This window comes from Camelus bactrianus, chromosome 15 (assembly GCF_048773025.1).
Source record: "Camelus bactrianus isolate YW-2024 breed Bactrian camel chromosome 15, ASM4877302v1, whole genome shotgun sequence".
In the NCBI taxonomy this organism is placed as follows: Eukaryota; Metazoa; Chordata; class Mammalia; order Artiodactyla; family Camelidae; genus Camelus; species Camelus bactrianus.
Window position 1 is genome coordinate 24,882,912 of NC_133553.1, and position 21,640 is coordinate 24,904,551.

Consider the following 21,640-nt stretch of genomic DNA (forward strand, 5'->3'; position numbering starts at 1 on the left):
AGTTTGGTCCCCTGGAGGTGCCTTTAGCTAAAACGCTTAGTGTGAGATTAGGGCAAGTATTGTCGGAGAACAAAGAAGTGTAAAAAGTGCTTTCAAGAAGCTGCTGCAAAGAGGAATTTGGGCTTGGGAGATTTTATTGTGTGTTGTTTGTTAATATGTGAGTGGCTGGAGCATATCTATATAAGGACGAATGTGGTATCACATAGCGCTTTCTTTATTTGTCCTTGATTTTTTTATAACTACAAGGAGTCCAGTCTCAGCTTTGGTTGTTTGGCAGATTATCCTACAAGAAAAAGATCGTTCTTATTAAAACAACATGCTCCCAGGCTTTATATGTCCGTGAAGACAGTGAACTTCAGATTTTACCAGCGTTAAATGCATTTTTGCTATTTTAATCCGTAAGCAGCAGTGCTTGCAAATGGGTAATTCTGTATTTTTAACAGTGACAGGTTATGTCCAGCAGTGCCCACGTGGTGATTTATTTCTTGTATTTGCTCCTGTGTTTGTAACCTGTCCATTTTTTTTTTTTATCATTTTCCAGGTGGAATCTGTTGTGATGATCTTATCAACCAGCATTGCTTCTAGTGCATTCTGGGTTAGTGTGATTTTGTTGGTTTTATGCCATATGACAATTTTTCCATTTACCTTTTTTGTATTTGTTATGATATAGCTTGATCCAGGAACTTATTGTATGTGTGTTAGAACTTACTTACCTTATCTTTCATGTAAAACTCTTTTCATTAAGGAAAAAATGTATCTCCTTTCTGCGGTGGCTGATAAATAAGCTGCTATTCTTCTGTGGTGATCACAATTTCAAAAGCATCTTTGCTGTGAATTTTCTTTTCTCCCAGTAATTCAGTGGGCAAGACAGACTTTAAAATTCAGCATGGAATGGAAGCAGTCAGTAGCCAAGCTATGTGATAAATGTCAACCAATGAACTGATTCACCAATCAATTCAACAGACAGTTTTAAGAATCTCATGTGTGTCACATAAGGTTCAAGGCACTGGGGATACAGTGATGTGTAAGACAAAAATGCCTGCCTTCGTGGAGCTCATGTCCAAGTGGGGAAATAAACTATAAATAAGATAAAAAATAAATTCTATGTCTCTAAGTGTAATTTAGGGATTAAAAAATACTAAAGAGAAAAAAATAAAGTAACGAAGGTGGATAGGAGTTTAATCGGGGGATGACTTTGTTAGGGTAACCCAGGAAGGCATCATTGAGAAGCTTATCATGAAGGAAGTGAGGAAGAATTCATGCAGTCACCTGGGGATACAGGGTTCTAGGCATACAGATCAGCCAGTGCAAAGGCCCTGAGGCACGAATTGCCTTACTTAACATGATTAAGGACTGTTACAGAGACCAATATGCCAGATGAGAATGAAAGAAAATGAGAGAAGTGGGAGATGAAATCAGGTAAGTCCAAGAGGAGGGAAGAATTTATTCTGAGACGGAAGCCACTGCAGGGTTGCGCACAGGAGTCACAGGAAATGACTTGCCGTTTAACAGGATCTCCAGATAAGGCATTCTTAACTTTTTTTGTGCCTCAGGCCCCTTTGGCAGTCTGAGGAAGCCTATGGACCACTTTTCAGAAGAGAGTTTTTCAATGTTAAAAAAAAAGCCACAGGATATAAAAGAATCCAATTGTACAGAAATACAGTTATCCACGTAGTCAAACCAGTTTATGATCTAGCAATATATGTTCTTCTTTATTAGCTCTTTAGAGATGATCTAGCCATTTCAGACGACTGCAGTTCCTGGTGCCATGCCCTACCCAGGGGCAGCCTCTAGTTTTCCACACGTTCTAGGAACAGTGATAACTCCCAAGAGTTTGTTTGTTTGTTTTTGATTTTTTCATTTCTTGGACTGGCTCCTTGCGGCTAAATAGTTCAGGAGATGTAGGGTAGGGTCGCTCTGTTTCAGCAGATTCTCTGTATGGCCACCTGCACTTCATTTTCCGTCTGCACAGACATCTCTCACCTGGGTCATTCTTGCTCACAAAGGTGTGGATGGTACAGGCAGAGTTCTTTATATACAAAGAAGAAAGAATCTATTTAAATATGCCCAGGTCGTAGGGCTGTCTCCTGGCCAAACTCATATTTTCTGCTCTCTGTACCTACCACAAGCCTTTTTTGCCTCCACGTCTTTACACGTGTTCTTTCCTCTCCTTGGAGACCAGCCTTCTTATCTTACCTGCTTCCTTTACTTGTTCGTATCTGACCTGACCCTCATGGCTCAGCTCTGTTAGCCCAGTTCATGTAGTTGTCCCTACTTCCCTATCCTGGGGGGACCCTTTACCTCCTCTGAACTGTGCCACCTTCTTGACACCTCTCCTTCTGGTCCCCGGCACCTTCTGCCTTGGGTTGCAGTCATTTACATACTTGTTTACCCTCCTCCAAGCTCTTCTAAGCTTCTGTAAGCTCTGAGGGCAAGAGCCATCTTGTGTTTTGTCCTCTGTAGTTTCCAGGATGGTGCCTGCCCCTAAGCAGATGTGAATGAACAGCAGAAGCAGCTTATGATTCCTGCAAATGACACCAGAGCACGTCGGCGGAGGTTTCTCTCTCTCCCAGATCTGTAAGTTCACTTCGTGTCTACCCCACGCCCCCTCCTCCCTCCCCAAACACTGACCAAGGCTGCTTATGACCTTTTATTTTCTCAAGTAGGAATAACTATTTTCATAAGTGTTTCATAATACTTGTAAAGAAACTCACACAATGTTGAGAGCTACCGAGCAGAAGGCAAAAATCATTCCAAATTCCATCATCCAGAGAGAATGCTTTTAACGTGTTGGTGCGCATTCTTATAGAATTTTTTCACTTTATAAACTCAGATATATTTCATCAAGATCAGATCATGACATTATTGTATTATAATTATTTTCTTTTTTTAAAAAAACTGAACATATTGTGACTTTCTTTTCATGAACCTACAGGCAGTGGATCAGATAATGGCTTTAGAGCGTTATTGTTTGAATTCATACCATGAAACTCACTTAATAGCTGTTGACCCTGGGGAGTTAGTTAACTTCTCTATTTGCCAGTTTCTCCATCTGTAAAATGAATCCAGTAAAAATACTATTTGTAGGAGTGTTGTGAGGATTAAACAGGTTCGGGAGTGCAAACACTTAGAGCGGGGCCTCAGTCTGCAGAGCTATGATTTCAGAGTTTTTAATGGCTACAGAGTATTATTGCATGGCTAATCCTAATCTGTTTAACCATTCTCCTATTGATGGACCTCTAGGTTGCTTTCGACTTTTTACTCTTATGAATTATTAATGATGCAGTGAACATCCCTGTATCTTCATCCTAGGACACGTGTCTGATTTATTTACTCAGGATACATTCCAAAATGCGAAATTGTGGGATTTTGTGACACACATTGCCGGAGTCCTCCAGAAGGTTTCTTTTAACCTACTGACACCACTGCTACCATTGCAGATTAGGTTTTTCCCTCTGCACCCGCAGAACTGCTTGCTTGCAGTTGCTCGTTTTATCGCTGTGTTAGTGTAGATGTTTGATGCATCAGCTGTTGAAAACATGGAGAGAGACCAAGCCCAGGGTCTAAATCACCCAGGTGGGCTGATTTGCCTGTTTCCTGGCTGCAGCCTGAGCTCTGCTTTTGGTCAGCCACGAAGCTGGGAGGCTCCTGCAGGGTGGAGGGAGCCAGGGAATTCCTTCCTGGAACCAGTGGAATGGTGGCAGTCCCAGAGCCCTGTCTACCTGTGGGGAGGACTATGCTAGTGGTCAGTGGCTGTGCGGCTTTGCTTCTTATGAGATGCACACCCTTCCACTGGGCTTTTCCTTGCCTTCCTTTCTGCGGATTGTCTTTGGAGGTGACTCAGCAGCAGCCTGCTGCCTCCCACTGTTCCCCAGGGGAGGTTGTCTAGGAACACAGAACCCGGGGATAGGAGAGTGGTGTTTGGTTACCAGTGCTTCCAGCCCTTGGGACTTCTGGGGATGGTATTGCATTCACGCATTCTGGGTGGCTAAGAGAAACAGAATTTATATTAACCTTTCAAATATCATTTAGGGGCCTTGCTTTAGAAAGCACTTACTGGTTTTCTCTCCGAAGACCAGAACCTCTATCAATTTATTTTTAATTCCTGAATATGTTAGACCCTGGGAAGTTTTCATTTTCTTCTTGGGACACAGCAAAATAAAGAAAAAAGAATCAGTGTTAATTCAAGAATTTTTTTCATATTAAGGTACTTCTTGAAATTTGATAATTTGGAAAAAAACGAAGTTGTTTGGAGATACTCTTTGTAATCTACTTTCTGAGTCAACTAGACAGTGTTGGATTACTGTGACTGCTTTGGATTACAGGATTTAAATACAATTACAATTTCCCCAGCATGCTAAATTCAATTATGGTGGCCTGATTGTGGTATTTTAATTTTATTTAAGCAAAACTCTAGACCACAATTCTCGTTACTTAAGCAAGGTAGAGATAGCGTCCAATTTCACCTTTGGTTATTATTCCTATTATTTCATTACTCTTAGATTTTATGGAAAATTGATCTGTGGATGATGATTGCGGCAAGACTACAAAACTGATATATGTATATCTCTATCATATCTATCTATCTATCTGTCTATCTATCTATCTATCCATCTATCTGTCTATTTGCATTTTTCCTGGGACATCAATTAGTTTCCATAAGATGGGGCAGTTTGGTCTGGAGTGGGTGTGGCCAGCAGGAGCACCGCCTCCCCAACCCCATCCTGGAAAGTAGGCCACATCTTTGAAACTGTATTAGTGCCCAGACCCTGTGTGTTATTCTGGCACTGAAAATGGTAGCAACTAGAAGACAGACTCTCAGAGAAAAATCACTGACTTTTACTCCAGACTCAAGTTGTGTGAAGCACACTTTGAGTTTCAGCAAAAGGTTAGCCTTGCTTTTATCTTTCCTCACTTGCCAAGGTTTGCTTGTCTGACACCGGAAGTGCCAAGAGTGAATTCAGAAAGAACGAGAGCTCTGGGGGACTCTCCCCAGCCTCTGTCAGCAGAGGAAGTGTCAGTATTAGATCTGAGCTTCCTGAACTTCCGGCTCCCCAGCAGGTGTCTGAGGTTTTTCTAGTCTACTTGTTGAGCGGTGGTTCACAACTGGGGATGATCTTTGCTCTCGAGGGGACGTTTGGCACTCTCTGGAGACATTTTGGTTGTCACACCATTGGGGGCCTGGAGGAGGTGCACTGCTGACATCCAGTGAGTAGAGGCGGGCGGCGGGGTGCAGCTAGGCATCCTACAGAGCATAAGGCAGCCCCCACAAAAAGGAATTATCTGGCCTCAAAATGTCAATAGTGCTGAGGCTGAGAATCCCTGCTGTAGAAGCGTGCGTGGTCAGGATGTCTCCAGGGAAGCTGGCCTGCTGCCAAGAGGGTGCTCCAGGATGACCTTGTCACAGGTCAGGGTCAGCCTTGCCACTTCAGAAACTCACTTCCCGGGGTCCCAGAGCTGATCAAACTCTGGGAGGCTGACTGAAAGAGAAACTCAGAGGATGATGAGTAAATAAACTGCCTTTGTCTTATTAATTTCCATGAGTAAGTAGAACTGGACAGAGTGGATGCTTGTGTCAGCCACGTAGCTTGTATGCTCCCCTGCTGGTCAGGAGCCTGGGAACAGGAATCACCAGCAGATGCCTCCAGGAGCCTGGCCTCAGAACCAGGGGAGATTTCTGGGTAAATGATGATACCTGAAACTCTGAGGTCTGGACACCTAGAACTCCACTCAAGATGTATCTTATCAGTGTTGAGATGCTGCGCCTTCTCCTTTAGAAAGTGCTGGGATGGGTCTTGGCAACCAACTTTGGCCTTTTACACGTTCCTCCTCTGCTTCCATTGCTGACCCACTGCCTTTCCTGACCCGTAATGATTCTTTTAATTAATTTACTCTTTAGTCCTATTGGCTTGAGGAAGAGGAATTGGTTCAATAAAAACATGTTGAGCATCATTGTGTAGCAGGGATAATTAATTTGAAGATTGATATTATGACACTCTCCCTAACTGGAGGCTTCTCGGTCTGGTGGGTGGCACTGAGGTGACAACATTTCAGAAGAATGTGAGCAGGGCGGTGACAGGTCCTCTCAGCGTTCCCTGCAAGTACAGAGGACACAGAGCTAGGCTGCCGTGTCACTTGGAGTCTGCTCACTTGCCACGTCTGCTTTGAGCTCAGGCACTGATTTTACAGTTTGACTTTTGGGAGAGCAAACCTTATTCCTGTGATTCTGAGTCCTGGGAGAAGGACGTGGGCCGACTTCACTCCTGTGTACTGTCTGCTTGCCCATTTGAGTTTCCTCGTTTTGTTCCAAGATTGGATGTCAGGTCTCTGGATGATGAAAAGAGTCCAATTTGCCACTTAATCCTCGCCTTTCCCCTCTCAGTGTTGGAGACAGTCATCATGTACATTTCTGAATGCTGTAGTCAGCCCGCCGGGAAATTCAGCCAGGCTGGAGGGGCATCGGAGGATGATGCCGCAGAGGGTCTCCCTCTGTACTGTGAAGAGAGGAATCCTGCAGAGGCCGGCAGTGCTTGAGTGAGCTTGATGTGTTTTGCCAGGATCCTGCTGAATCACTCAGCAAAGTCAGAAACCTGCTGAAGTGCTAAATCACAAATGATCCTGTCTTTTTTTTTTTTTTTTGAACAGTTGCACATTGATAGGAAGACAGAGAAACAGGAGGACCATTTGGTGGGGTTGTTCAGCAGGAAGGGGAGACTGTGTTGGGTGTACACAGTTTTCTTCCCCCCAAACCTGCTGCTTTGGGCCACGTCCTGCCACCTCTCCCCACCCTTCCTTAACTTTCCCCAACAATGAAAAGTGGATCTTGATTTTTTACACTAATTGAAATCAGGCAGACCTACCTGAGTGTGAATCCTGTCTCTGGGACTCGTTAGGCGTGGAACTTTGGGTGAACAGTTTCTCTGAGCCTCAGTGTCCCGTCTGTACAATGGGGACTTCAGCACTTACCCTATGGTGGTTGAGGAGAGAGGTGATGTGCGTGAAACACTCGGGAAGGTTCCAGGCATGTTGCAGGGACTCAGAAGATGCTAGTTATCATTTTACATGGAGAGGTCACACTTCGAGTTTGAATGCCCTAAGCAGAGGGTGTGAATTGATATAAATTCACATAGAGAGGTATGGACTGGCTTTACCTGTTTTCCAGAAATCCAGTTTTTTTGGACAGAAATCATGGTGATGGAAAGTGAGTCAAGGCACAAGAGTTCTGAGTTTTGGGGAAATCTCTTTCTGAAAGGGACAACCTGGGATGTAATTTATTCATCAGGCATTGATGCCCACTGGGCACTGGTTTCTATAGAAGAAGATCTGCTTGGCTAACCTCACAGTCTGTCCCTGGGCCAGCCCTGTCCTTCTGGGTGATGTACCAGTGCCCAGCAGTGCCTGGGGTTTCTTAGAAGTGCTGAGTAACCCAAGAACTTTGTTAATTTTTTCTTCAGTGGTTAATATAGTCATATCAAAGCTGTTTGCAGTTAATTGATTATCTCCAAGCCAGATTAATCTTACCTTCTTTAAAATGTGCTACATTTGGAAAGGCGTCTGGTGGGGAATGGAAGCTTATATATGTGTGCTAGATCCTTTCAAAAAGACACAACAAAGTTTCTGCATTTCAAGTGGAACACAGATGTCAGAGGCTGACCCAGTGAGGTGCTGCTGGGTGGCCATGGAGGAGGAGGAGGGGGAGAAGGAAGGAGGAGCTGTAGGAGGAAGATATTAGCTCCTGAATTGATTTTATTTATCCCTGTTGAGATTTCTCTACCTCTTCTACCAAGAGTCCCACCTCAGAAGTTCACTTTGGGTAGAGCTGCATTTCTTCTGGATCCTTCTTCATCATCATCTCTATTAGAGGTGGAAATTCACTGAAGGATTGCTATGGACATTGCTGGGACCAGCTCGGAGACTGTTCCTGCTTGGCTCCCTCTCCATTGCCCCCCTGATGTTGGTAGGACACTTTGAGCTGTTTGTTACTTGGTTTGGGGGCTGTGAGCTCCCGGGGCTGGGGAGAGGGCAGACACTGCATCTTGTTTGTAATCCCTGTGCCTCGGGTAATGCCGGGCAGAGCCTCTGCTATAATGAAAGCTTGCTGAATGACTGACGTAGCTGGAGGCACTTCTTTCTGAAGCTCGGAATCAATCTTTTCTTTTTCATCTTCCCCTCTTTTGGGCCTAGCATTGATTAGAAAACATGACAATCAATGGATGGTTGCTTAGATGTTAGTATAAATCTATGGGAATGCACCGACATGGGGCAAGGCTTACCTCATTGGGAAGTGAAGTTTCTTTTGCTTTCTTTAATTTGTTCAGAGAGAAAAAATTGAAACTTGTCTTTTTATTCATTTTGGGACAAACTTAAGTGCCTCCTCCCCCTACCCAAACACCATACACTCATGCACCCACATAAACTAGAGAGAGGACTCTGATCTAGCACGTGTAGTCATTTCTCATCTGTGAAACATGACAATGGACAAATGAAATAAAATTGAATTTGGCCAGCCTTTGAAACCTATTGATCTCCAATTAGAGCAGCAGTACTAATTCCATTAGGGCAGTCACACTCAGAACTTGGTCTCTAATATGGATTAAAGGGATTCATTATAGGTTTATAAGTGTATCCTTGATGAATTAGCTAAGGAAATAATGCTCCTAGAAGTAACTGTGTGGGAGATGAATGCTAGTTCTAGTGCCTCCTTTTGTCTTCGGATGTTTTGTTGGCCTTGGGGTCAGGGCAGATGCCCCAAGAGTCCACTGTGGTCCAGATCTGAGAGTGGTTGTGAATCAAGTCCTGGGGCTTGGTGATGTCTCCCTACCCACTGTGTCCAGTGGGAGTGATGGTTCCATGGCGGGAGGGACCACCCATTCCCTGAGAGTTAGGTGATGCTCTGAGATATGTGTCTAACCAGTAACATGCCCAGCATTGTGTCTCAGACTAAACTTCATAGACATGTTTTCTGCTTGGACTTACAACTTGTCTGATGACTCCTTTTGCAGGCGAGAGTGATTTCCCAGTGATTGCTTCGGCCGGTACAACCAGAGAATAGGAGTCTTCTCTTCTTTTTGGACCACTAGATGCCTCTCTGCACCACACTCTGCAGCGAGGGAAGAAGGGCGGAGCTTCTAGGATGACGATGGACAGTCCGCTGGGCAGGATGAGGGCAGAGAGTGTGACGTCGACACCACAAGGGTAAGCATTGCCTCCCTGATGTTTTCTCTGACACCATTACTTACCGAAGGAAGGGGAGAATGAACCTTGCAGTGCAGTGACAGAAATAAAGCCCAGACTTCGGGAGGACCTTCTGATTGTCAAAGCCACTGGACAGTTGAGCCAGATGATTTAGGGAGAAGGGGAGAGAGCCAGCCTGAAAGGGTTAGGTTGGAGTCATACTGGGGGACATGGCAGGTCAACTTTGGGAGATCCTGTGGGTCCATGTTGCCCAGCTCCCCTTTTGTTGTTTGTAGTTCAGTCTTGAGGAAGGGACACTCCTGTTACTGCGACAAGATGTCATTTGCGCCCGTCTGAGTAAGTCTGGCTTAACATGGGTGCTGTGGAGCTGGGGCTGGTAAGAATCTCACTTGGGTGACTAATTGAGGACTTACTGGAACTAACTGGCCCAGAGACACATTTTTCACATAGCGTTGAAAACTTTTGGGTCAGTTCTAATTAAAGTTGAGATATCCCACATAAAAGCAATGATTTATGAGTTTTCCTGGAACATGGTAAGGTACACCTATACTGGCCCTCTGTTCCCACAAAGGACTCTGGTTCTGAGAAGCCTCTGCCTCTGAGACAAGCGGGGATAGTTCACCATAGTCCCCAGCCAGCCCACTTAATTTGTGTAACTTAATGTGTTTGGCCATGGAAGGCATTTTATTTCACCATGTCTGAGCTAGATCCTTCTGCTAGCTCTTTGACAAAATCAATGATAGTTTTCATTAATTTTTCCAGATAAAAGTGAGTATATTTCACTGGACTGTGGGTAGCAATTAGCATAAGGGGTGGGGGCTGTGGCGATGACAGGACATGGTCCCCTCCATGGGAGAGCTTAGAGTCTAGCGATGGCAATGGTTGGATTTGTAGGGAGTAAAGAGAACTGTGAAAATGCTATAATCTCATATTGGGGGGGACTCAAATAACTGAAGGGCTGTGGGAGAAGGTGAGCAGGGCTGGGAAGTGGGGGTGGGGGTGGGGGTGAACTATTTGTCATAGGTGGATTCAGATTCTCCAAAACTCCCTCTTCTGAACACAAGAGCATCCTTGTGACAGCTGTTTGTATGTGGGTTCCTCCATGTCACATGACTCAGTCAGAGACGTGAGGAGTTAAGGCTCCCCTCTTGTGGCAAAGCCCACATTTTCTTCCTGTTTCTGATTGAAAATCTTTCATATGTGGTTCTTTGCTTTTTTTTTTTTTTTAAACAAATAGGACAGATTCCTGGCTATTTGGCTCATGAAGTCACTCAGCTGCCTGAGCATCTCTCAGGAGATGCTTGGAGAGGAGCTGCATGAATTACAGGGATCCCTGGAGTTTCCAGAGGTGGGGGTGGCCACACTAAGTAGAGATGCAGAGGGGATGAACACAACTCTGATATGACTGTCCTAAGTGGAGTGGGCAAGAGAGGGAAGGGAGAAAGTAGGGGTAGGAAGGAGAGGGTAGAGGTACTGTTATCATAATCTCTTATTTGGCGAACAAGGTTTTACACTTTGTGTTTTTAAAAGACTTTTGCATTTGCTATCGTGTCATCAAGGTGTGTGTATCATCTGTTATAGATCAAGACTCTGCCCACCCAAGGTCTCATAGCTGGGAAGTGGCAGCTCAAACACGAGTTTTCAGAGTCCTAACTTTCCCCTCTTTTCTTTAGTTGCTTCTGATAGTTCAGTATAGCTAGGGACCTGGTGAGTTCGTTTCTTTTAGTTCAACCTTTAAAAGTTGGGTTTAGGTTAGGAATGCTCTGAAATGGGGCGACCTGAGACCCTGGTAATTGGCCCCGTGCCGTGTCAGCTGTGCTTAATGCTGTTGGGACACCTCAGCCATGAAACAGACCAGGAGGGAGTTTTCTTGCTGTCTGCTTGGCCAGTGGGACTCACACATTATATCCAGGCTTCCTCACTGGGCTGGGCTGGACCATTTAGAAGGCTTCTGCCGGAAATGGCTCCATGCAGTAGCCTCCGGATGCTCAGGAAATGCTGAGCCCAGGAAACCAAGACTTGCTTCCAGAAGACTCTGTGAAGTCTCATGTGTTCTGCACTGGGCATGTCCTCCTAGTTGTCTCAGAAACAGCTATTTCTCAGGATCGCACTATTTTAGCTGCGGTAAAAACACTCTGACTTACGGAGGCCTGAATCAAGGACCATCAGCTTCTCCATTCTAAATCCACAGTCACAATGGACTGTGCAATGATACTGACATTTCATTGTACTCTCTGCTCCTCAGTGGCCCGTCAGTGACTTCTGATGTTCTTTCCCTTACCTGTTACCCACACCAGTGCACGGGGAGCCTGCCTTATGTAACAGAAGATCATCACCAGGGGAGGTGCCTGATGAGAGGATGCTTGATACTGGGTGTGGACTGAATTTAAATTTTCAATTCTGTTTACACTTGTTTAGTTTCATTTGGAGTATTCTCACATGGCATGGCCAGAAATAGAATTTAGCATGACCTACACCCTCCCACCCTTTTTAAAAGCATACGTGATTTTTCTTTTAAACTTAATAGAATGAAATGCATCTTTTTAAGAAGAAAGTTCCAAAAAGATAGGAATATTAATGCAGAAGAATGCACTTTGTTTTCTTCGATGATTGAGCTAATGTAGATTTTGGACAAATGGGAAGGAAAAGGGAATCTAGGTTTTTGTTCACTTTTATGGAATTGATTTTAAAGTCATTCTGCCCCCAAAAAGCAAGTACAAGTGGCTTGTATTTGTTACACTTTTGTTACTTTTCTGAGCAACTAAATGCATTATTAAAACCACTCATGCATGTATGTGGTTGTATATATTCAGCCTTGAAAACACAGGTTTTTTTTTTTTTGAAACGGTTACTTATATTTCAACTTTGCATTTATGGACAATTTTGGAGAAATACAGAAAAAAGGTTAGAAGGAAATTTATTTTCTCTTTTTCTAAGGTACTGGAAATTTATTTTCCAATTACTAGTGGAGCCACTGCTGTATTTTATAAGTTGGAAACCTGGTAGAACCATAAACTGTAAAATATTTTGTATCTAGTTTATGTACTGTTGCAAATATAATACAGTAATCCCATTTCAAGTTGAGGAAAACTTATTTTTAAATTAATTTCAGATTTTATCGAGGCTTACTAGACCCTATACAAAATGCTTTTCACATCTTAACCCATTTAATCCTTCAAAAATTTTTTAAATTGTTTTTTATTTATTTATTTTTTTTTGAAGTGTATTTGATTAACAATGTTAATTTCAGGTCCATAGCAAAGTGATTCAACTATACATATACATAGATATGTATTCATATATTTTCATATTCGTTCCCTTATAGCTTATTACAAGAAATTTAATATAGTTCCTTGGACTATACAGTAGGTTCTCATTGAAAACACACAGTTTTGAGAGCATTTTTAAAGTGAGTTTGAGAGCAGGAAGCAGAGAGAGGTAAGAGGTTAATCGCTTTGAAGAGGCTTTATGGGTGCCACTTGGATATAAGTGGATCAATGTGGTTTTTCATTTAAGCTCCCAGAGAATAGCTTGGATTTTTGACACCTTTTTCTTTCTTTTCAATCTTACAAACACCAAGAGGTACAAGGTGGCCAAATACAGTATATGGTGTTCTGACCATGGGTGATTTGGTTGATAGAAGGTAGGAGGATTGGTAGGATAAACCTAAGCTCTTCTTGAGGAAGAGAATGAATGTAGCAGTTGATTTTTCTACCTTGTGGCCAGATGTGTTTTGTATCCACTTATGTGCCTGATTTGAGACCATGTGTGTCCTCGGCCTGCTAGTACCGAATCTCCTACCAAAGCATTAGCGTTCTTTAATGAAGATGACTGATAAAATATGTAAAATTAAAAGTCGAAGTCTCTCCTTCCTCCCACTTAAAAAAAATAAATTAAGTACTCATGTATGAGGCATAGTGGAAAGAGTCCACCCTAAAAAAAGCTGGCTGATGTTGGTCAAACCCTGAGCCTCAGGTTCGCAACATGGGGTGTAAGATCTACCACTTACATTGCTGGAGAATTGAGTGAAATGACTTGTTCATTGAGTGATCCTTACTCATGACTGACTAGTGTCCAGGTACTGCATGAACTGCTGGGAATTAAAGGACGCTCAATAATGTATATGGAAGCATTTACCACCGTGCAAGGCCCAAAAAGGTGCTTAGTAAAGCCTTCTTAAAACATTTTTGATGGAGAATTTTAACATCTACGATAATAGAGAGAATAGTGCTTTAAACTCCTCTGTAACCATCACTCAGCTGCAACGATTGTCATAATTATCAATGCATAGCCATCTGTATGACTCCTTCTTGTCCCCCCCCCACTCCCTACCAATAGATTATTTTGAAATGAAGCCTAAATGTGGTATAATTTTATCCATAAAATATTACTATAGATTTCCAAAAGAGAAAGGTTCTTTTTGAGAGCATAATTACAATACCATTAGCACGCTGAAAAATTGGTAATTATTTTATATTATCAAGTATTTATTTTAGTGTTCAAGTGTCCCTGATTTTCACATATATTTTTAAAAGCATTTGGCTAGCTAGACTCGGTAGCCATACAAAGCCACACCCTGGATCTATGTGATATGTCATTTATTTGATCCCTGTCGTCTGTCCTGTAGAATTTCTGACAGTCTTGATTTTGCTGATTACATCCCTACAGCGTCTTTGAACATGTTCCTCTGAAATCCTTATTTGATTTCAACTTGTAGATCTAGAGGCTAGATCAAGTTCAGGTCTGATTCTTTTTTTGGCCGGAATACTTCAGACTTGTGTGTATGTTTCCATCAGAAGGCACATTCTGTCTTATCTCTGTTTGTTACACCAGGCTTGATCAGTGGGTTCCGGTCTTGTTCCTCTGATCTACCAGTTACGAAGTTCCCCATCAGCTTTTTATCTGGGTTTTCCCAGCCATGTCTGATCATTGCCTAGATCCATGACTCCATTATGCGTTGCAAGATGGCAAGGTTTTAGTTCTATCATTCCTTCTTCCTTAGCTGGGATCCTTTTAAAAATAACAGTTTTATTGAGATATACTTCACTTAAAGTTTACCCTTTAAAACATATAACCCACTGGTCCTCAGTATATTTGTAAGGTTGTAAAGCCATGTAATTTTAGAATATTTTTATCACCCCCACAAAGAAACACATTCCCATGAGCAGTCATATCCCATTCTCCCCTCTTCCCAGCCCCCAGAACCACCAATCCACTTGTGTCTACAGGTTTGCCTACTCTGGACATTTCATATAAATGTAATTGTACAACATGTGGCCCTTTTTCAGTCCAGCTTCTTTCATTAGCCTGATGTTTTCGAAGTTAATCCACATTACAGCATGGATAAGTACTTTGTTCCTTTTTATAGCCAAATGTACCTACACTCCATCGTGTAGGTACACCATTTTGTTTATGAATTCATCAGTTGATGGACATTTGGGTTGTTCCTCCTTTTTGACTATTATGAATAATGGTGCTGTGAACATTAGTGTACATGTTTTTGTTTGAACATGTTTTCAGTTCTCTTGGGAACATACCTAGGAGTGGAACTGCTGGATCATAATGGTAACGCTATGTTTAAGTTTTTGCAAAATGAACCTACACTGTTTTCCAAAATGGCTTCACCATTTTATATTAGTACCCCTAACGCTTGAGGGTTTCAATTTCTCCACATCCTCACGACTACTTATTGTATTATAATGCAATACTATTATTATTATTATTACTTTTTCAAAAATATATTTTTGGGGGAAGTAATTAGGTTTGTTTGTTTGTTTATGTATTTATTTATTTACTGGAGGTACTGGGGATTGAGCCCAGAACCTCTTGCCTGCTCAGCACAAACTACCACTAAGGTATACCCTCCCCAACTTATTACTGCTTTTTGATTATAACCATCCTAGTGGTATGAAGTGGTATCTCATCGTGATTTTGAATTGCATTTTCCTAATGACTAATGATGCTGAGCATGTTTTCATGTACTTTTTGCCATTTGTATATCTTTGGAGAAACGTCCATAAAAATCCTTTGCCCATTTGTCTTTTTATTGCTCAGTGGTTAAGTGTGTTTTAATCTCTTCTGGATACTAGACCTCTATCAGATATGTGATTTGCAAATATATTCTCCTATTTTGTGGGCGGCTTTGTTAGACTTTTCCAAGTTTCTCTTCACAAGTTCCCTTCATTTTACATTCCCACCCACAGTTTACAAAAGTGCCTACTTGCCCACATACTCGGTAATAGAGTATGTGGTCCAATTTTTGGATTTTTTTTATTTTAATATGAGATATGATACTGCACCATAGGTTTAATGTGCATTTATCTTATGAAAAAGATAGAGCATTTTTTTCTTGTTTTAAGACCCATTTGCATTTTGTTCTGTGAACTGTCTCTTTGTATCTGGTCCATTTTTCTATATTGTTTTTCTTTTTTTCTTTTCTAGCTAAAGCTTTTCATATGTTAGGTATATTAACCACCTGTCTGTGATATAAGTGGCAAGTATTTTTTCCTGCATTCTCGTTTTAATGTTGCTTATGGCATGTTTTTCCATATCAGAATTTTTACTTCTATATAATAACATTTTTTGGTTATATTTTTTATATTTTTAGGCATAATAGAGAGGTTTTTCTCATTTATGGAGAAATTGACCCATATTTTTATTTAATGTGTGTATAGTTCTATATATATGGTTCACACTATGTGTGGGTGTGTATGTATATATGTCCCTTTATGTGTACATTTGTATGTAACTTCATATATAATATATATTATATATAATATATATTAAATATATAGACAGATATACCTTTGATCCAATTAAGTATTTTCTGAATAGGAGTTAATGATGATTGTTAAGTAAATACTAGTTTGACTATAGGAATCTCGTAAAAATAATGGTGCTCAGTATCTGCTTGTCTTATGCCACTGTGCGCGTGCGAACCAGCACGCTGTAGAGCAGCGGGGTTGCCATAAGGAGCCTAGGCTTGGGCTTCTGCTCTGACCCTTAACAGCTGGGTGATGCCCACTCATCTCCTCTGATCCTGCTTCCTCTGCAAAATCCCAAGGTACTGGTGAGGAACAAATGGTAGGAGGACTGTTTGCAATTCCCCGGGACTATCTACATGTGAGGGGACTTTACTGCAGTTTGTCAAGGTGGGATCTCCTTCTTCCCTGACCTCCGTAGGCTGCGACAGGCTGGACCCAGCCAAAGACACCCACACTGTACTCTGGCTGCCCTGACACAGAGCCCCGTCTCGTCCCCTGAGCTGAAGCATTTGATCTGATCCAGAAATGCTTTCCTTTTTCTCTCTTCTGAAAGCCCCTCAACAAGAGACCCCTGGTTTAATGATGTGTGTTGCTTTTATGATTAGATTTTGTGGAATGGATGGACCTCAGAATGGGCTCTCTTTCACTGGCATGGAGTGACTAAAAAGCAAGGAGGGCAGAGCAAGAAGACTGATATTACGGTTGATAACAGTGTCCTTTGGAGAAGTGACTGTGGAACAGTTGAGAACTGGACGGCACGCTCTCTGATTACAAGACTGACCTAGGCAGACAGGATCACGAAGGCAGACAGTGGCTTTCTCGCACTGTGGGTTTCCAGGATGGCCAAGGAGATCAAACCTAATCCGCCAGAAGATAATGTCCATTAAAGTCTTAACGCTAGCTTAGCTAAAACTAGTTCCTTGGAGCATTTTACTACTCTGTTTGCCATGAGCATAAGCCTGCTTTCATAGATCTGATGTTCCATAAATATTTGGACGATGCCATGAGTTCTGATTTAGGCCCTTCAGAGAAGATATTTAACTAAAAATAGAAAGCAGAGGCAGAAAAAAAAAATCACTTCTTTTAAAGAGGTCAGCAAATCTATTAAGTGTTTTGCCATGCCAGGCCATGGTCTCTGGTTTCATGGGAACATAGTCAGTGCTGCTGTGTCCAGAGCAAATGGCCATGCATTCTTTATGACTGTGGGTGTCCTCCTAAGGTGGATAGCAGAGGACTGTATTTTAAGGCTGCATCCTCTGATGTGTCCTTTTCAGAGGTGGAATCTCTTGTCTTGCCGATAGCCTTGACTTTCCATAAACATAAAGGCAAGAAGTGCCCATGTGAACAATTTGCTCCCTCTAATGATGTCACCCACTTAGGCAGAGTAGAAAACATATCCTTGCTTTGACTTTCCACTTTTTAAAATCTTTTCTTTCCAATCAATCACCAAGTACTGTCAATTCTACTTTATAAACTTCTTGAGTTTGTCACTTCCTCTTTATACACACCACCTCTGCATGAGTTTGGGCCATCTCACCTGCTCTACTGAAGCCTTCCCTCGTTGGCCCAGCCATTCCCCCCCTCAGTCTTCTTTCCTGCTGTCAGTGGGGTCTTTCTAAATTACAGTCCCAGATACATCCACATTCACTTATTGATTGAGATGATTTAGTGGTCTTACCTCCAGGATAAAGTCCAGACTCTTTAGACGGATGCTCAGGTCTCTTTACTGCCTGACTTCTGCCTACCTTTTGATGCCCTCTGTTGGGATGTCCTTTTCCCTCTCTGGTCACCTCTGCTTAAACCTGTAACATTTGACCTGAATGCAACCTCGTCTATGAAGCTTCTCCAGACAGAGATCATTGCTCTTTTCTCAACGATCCCAAAGACGCATGACTCAACTTCTATTATAGCAGTTGCCACGTTGGGTTATTGGATTATAATAAGGAAAAGAGTAGGAAGGGATTGGGAGAAGGTGGAACGTGCGTAGTGGAAATAGCATGGGCTTTGGGATTACTCCAACTTGGGGTTTTAATTGTGGCTCTACCATTTACTTCTGTCTTGACCTTGAACTCAACCGCTCTGAGTATCCGTTTTCCTATACACTTACCTTACAGTGTTGGAAGGATTCAATGACATAATATGTACAAAGCATCTGGTAGGTCTCAGTTGGAATTCTGTATGTGACAGTCTCACCTTTCTTCTACCTGCATCATTGGCCCTGAGGAAGCATCATTGTATTGATGATGGTCAAAAATCTATTATTTTCTCTCTGAGAAATGGTTCGCGTACATCTCAGTTAGTATTAGGACTAAAACGGCCTGTATGTGCTGGACCACTATGTCTTGGGTATCATAGATTGGGAGTATGTGGGAGACTGTGAAGGGAGGGAGGAGGTGGCAGAGGAGCGTGGTTGTGTCAGGAAACTGATAGTGCAATTAACTTAAAGAGGTTTCCCTAAGTCAGTTTCTTCCCTTGTGGATGTACCTGAAACCCCATCCATGGAGTGTAACTATATCTTCAAGATAAAGGGTACTTAAGGACAGGGAGATAATTATATCCTCTCGATTGTCCACATCTGAAAGTAGGGAACAGGGCTTTCTCTACAAGGAGTGAAACATTGGTGCATAAGGGGAAACCTACATCTTTTCTAAGAGCTGAGCTGAGCCCCTAGTATGTGTAGGTTGTGGTCAAGGTGCACAGCAGAGGAGAGAGCTGCTCCTGAGGGTGTGGGACCAAGCCCTGGGGACAAGGAGAGATGAGCTACAAGCGAGGCAGCAGTGAGCCTATCATTTCCAAATGGGTAGGCCTCGTGCTTGAGACTGGAGATGCTTGTATTGTGTAAGTATCCCAAACGCATTGCTTTTGGGAAGGTAGGAGATAATTTTGGATGCTTAAAAAATAGAGAAATAGGAATTGGGGTTCATAAAAATTATGACAGTATCTTTTTTAAAAAAGGATATATAAACCCAAATTTTTTTTAGAATAAGGAAAACACAAAAAACAAAACCCCAAAACCTATTTGTGTTGATTTTCTTCTAGTCCAAATGTGATCATGTCCTCTTTTTGTTATTCCATTTCCCATTTTGCTTTTAATGTAATTCATCCTCCTGGAAAGGGCAGATTAAAAATAAGCTTGGCAGGGCAGAGGGGACAGCGCTAATGCCGTCTTGTGTTCCTTCCAGGCGCAGCGTGAACTTCCTCGTCTCCCTTCCCAGCCAGCTCTCGGCCTCCTGTATCCACCATGGTGTTTGGTGAGTTTTTCCATCGCCACGGACAAGACGAGGAACTTGTCAACCTAAACGTGGGGGGCTTTAAGCAGTCCGTCGACCAGAGCACCCTCCTGCGTTTCCCTCACACCAGGCTCGGGAAGCTGCTCACCTGCCACTCGGAGGAGGCTATCCTGGAGCTGTGTGATGACTACAGTGTGGCGGACAAAGAGTACTATTTTGACCGGAACCCGTCCCTGTTCAGATACGTGCTGAACTTTTATTACACGGGGAAGCTGCACGTCATGGAGGAGCTGTGCGTGTTCTCCTTCTGCCAGGAGATCGAGTACTGGGGCCTCAACGAGCTCTTCCTTGACTCCTGCTGCAGCAGTCGCTACCAGGAGCGCAAGGAGGAAAGCCACGAGAAGGACTGGGACCAGAAGAGCAACGATGCGAGCACCGACTCCTCCTTTGAAGAGTCGACCCTGTTCGAGAAGGAGCTGGAGAAGTTTGACAAGCTGCGATTCGGTCAGCTCCGGAAGAAGATCTGGATTCGAATGGAAAACCCGGCCTACTGCCTGTCGGCCAAGCTCATCGCCATCTCCTCCTTGAGCGTGGTGCTGGCCTCCATCGTGGCCATGTGTGTCCACAGCATGTCGGAGTTCCAGAACGAGGACGGGGAGGTGGACGACCCCGTGCTGGAAGGCGTGGAGATCGCGTGCATCGCCTGGTTCACCGGAGAGCTTGCCGTCCGGCTGGTTGCTGCTCCCTGTCAAAAGAAGTTCTGGAAAAATCCTCTGAACATCATCGACTTCGTCTCCATTATCCCCTTTTATGCCACCCTGGCGGTGGACACCAAGGAGGAAGAGAGCGAGGACATTGAGAACATGGGCAAGGTGGTCCAGATCCTCAGGCTTATGAGAATTTTCCGAATTCTCAAGCTTGCCCGGCACTCGGTGGGACTTCGGTCCCTCGGGGCCACACTGAGGCACAGCTACCACGAAGTTGGGCTGCTGCTCCTCTTCCTGTCGGTGGGCATCTCCATCTTTTCTGTGCTTATCTACTCTGTAGAGAAAGACGACCACTCGTCCAGCCTCACCAGCATCCCCGTCTGCTGGTGGTGGGCCACCATCAGCATGACGACCGTTGGCTATGGAGACACCCACCCTGTCACCTTGGCCGGGAAGCTTATTGCCAGCTCGTGCATCATCTGTGGCATCTTGGTGGTGGCCCTTCCGATCACCATTATCTTCAACAAGTTTTCCAAGTACTACCAGAAGCAAAAGGACATTGATGTGGACCAGTGTAGTGAGGACCCACCAGAGAAGTGTCATGAGCTCCCTTACTTTAACATTAGGGACATCTATGCCCAGCGGATGCACGCCTTCATCACCAGTCTCTCTTCTGTGGGAATCGTGGTGAGCGATCCCGATTCCACGGATGCTTCAAGCATTGAAGACAACGAGGATGTTTGTAACACGGCATCCTTGGAGAACTGCACAGCAAAATGAGCAGGGACGTTTGTGCCTGTATCTTGTGCCCCTTCCCGATGTTAGGTTAACACAGCTTTATAAACCTCAATGGGTTCGTTAAAATCATTTAATTCTCAGGGTGTACTTTTCAGCCATAGTCGGACATTTCATTGCTCTGAAATGATAGAAATGTCTTTATTTTTCTCAGTGAGGCGAATTAAATGCCTTGTTCTGAAATTTATTTTTTACAAGAGAGAGTTGTAATACGATTTTGGAAAAAAAAAAAAAGGTAAATGGTATTGGATGGGACTTGCTGTGGCTTCTGTATCATTCTGTGTTTATCATTTACTCACATTGAGCTAATTGTAAATTACTGACAAGTAGAATCAAAGGCCCAGCTGACTGAAGACTACATGCATGTAAGATCCAAAAGTGAGACAATGCATGTAAATCCATGTTCATGCTCTAGACATGGAATTTAGGAGCCTAATAAACTGCCTAATTCAGTACAGAGAATGTCTTGGTTGTATGTTTTTATGTCAAGGAAGAACATTTCGGTATGTTCACGATTGGCTTGGGAGGGAGGTGCTCTTTTCGGAGCATCAAGAGTCCTTTCTGGATGTTACTGAATTTTGGATATACATCCACAAGGGGCTGGTTCTTTTGCTCAGGACACTCGGTGGTGGTTGGCAGGGAGGAAGATCACGTTCATGATTAAACCACACTGTCCAGTGTAAACCGATTACGCACCCACATGTTTAGGACATACTCATATCAGCATGTGTGCATGAAACATGTGCCTTTACAGATAGGTTTCCAGCGTATATCTTGTGTTTTATAATTTCTGCTGCTGAGATAAAATCCCATCACCTGAAAATTACGCAGAACAGGGTAAACCTACAGGCTCACAGGCAGAGGTACTTTCAGTGAATGGAAGAAAGAGAAATGTTGTACAAACACACAGATGTGACTCATTATGGCCACAGGAGTGAAACTTGAATCA

General features: G+C 43.1%; 1 protein-coding gene across 9 annotated transcripts in view; it reads left to right on the forward strand.

Annotated features, from left to right (window-relative positions):
• The window catches only part of KCNS3 (potassium voltage-gated channel modifier subfamily S member 3), a 33,968-nt gene extending 12,822 nt beyond the window's left edge, over nt 1–21,146 (forward strand). For 3 of the 9 annotated variants that reach the window (XM_010947357.3, XM_074341699.1, XM_074341697.1), the window contains 4 exons: nt 542–595; nt 2,464–2,577; nt 9,003–9,195; nt 19,142–21,146. In XM_010947357.3, the coding sequence (XP_010945659.1) occupies nt 19,201–20,676 (1,476 nt within the window). In that variant the 5' untranslated portion in view covers nt 542–595; nt 2,464–2,577; nt 9,003–9,195; nt 19,142–19,200 and the 3' untranslated portion in view covers nt 20,677–21,146. Of the gene's footprint in view, nt 1–541; nt 596–2,463; nt 2,578–7,470; nt 7,958–9,002; nt 9,196–19,141 lie in introns of those variants that run through there. The other 6 variants (XM_010947359.3, XM_074341700.1, XM_074341698.1 and 3 more) reach the window with 3 other exon arrangements.
• The last annotated feature ends 494 nt before the right edge of the window (nt 21,147–21,640 follow it).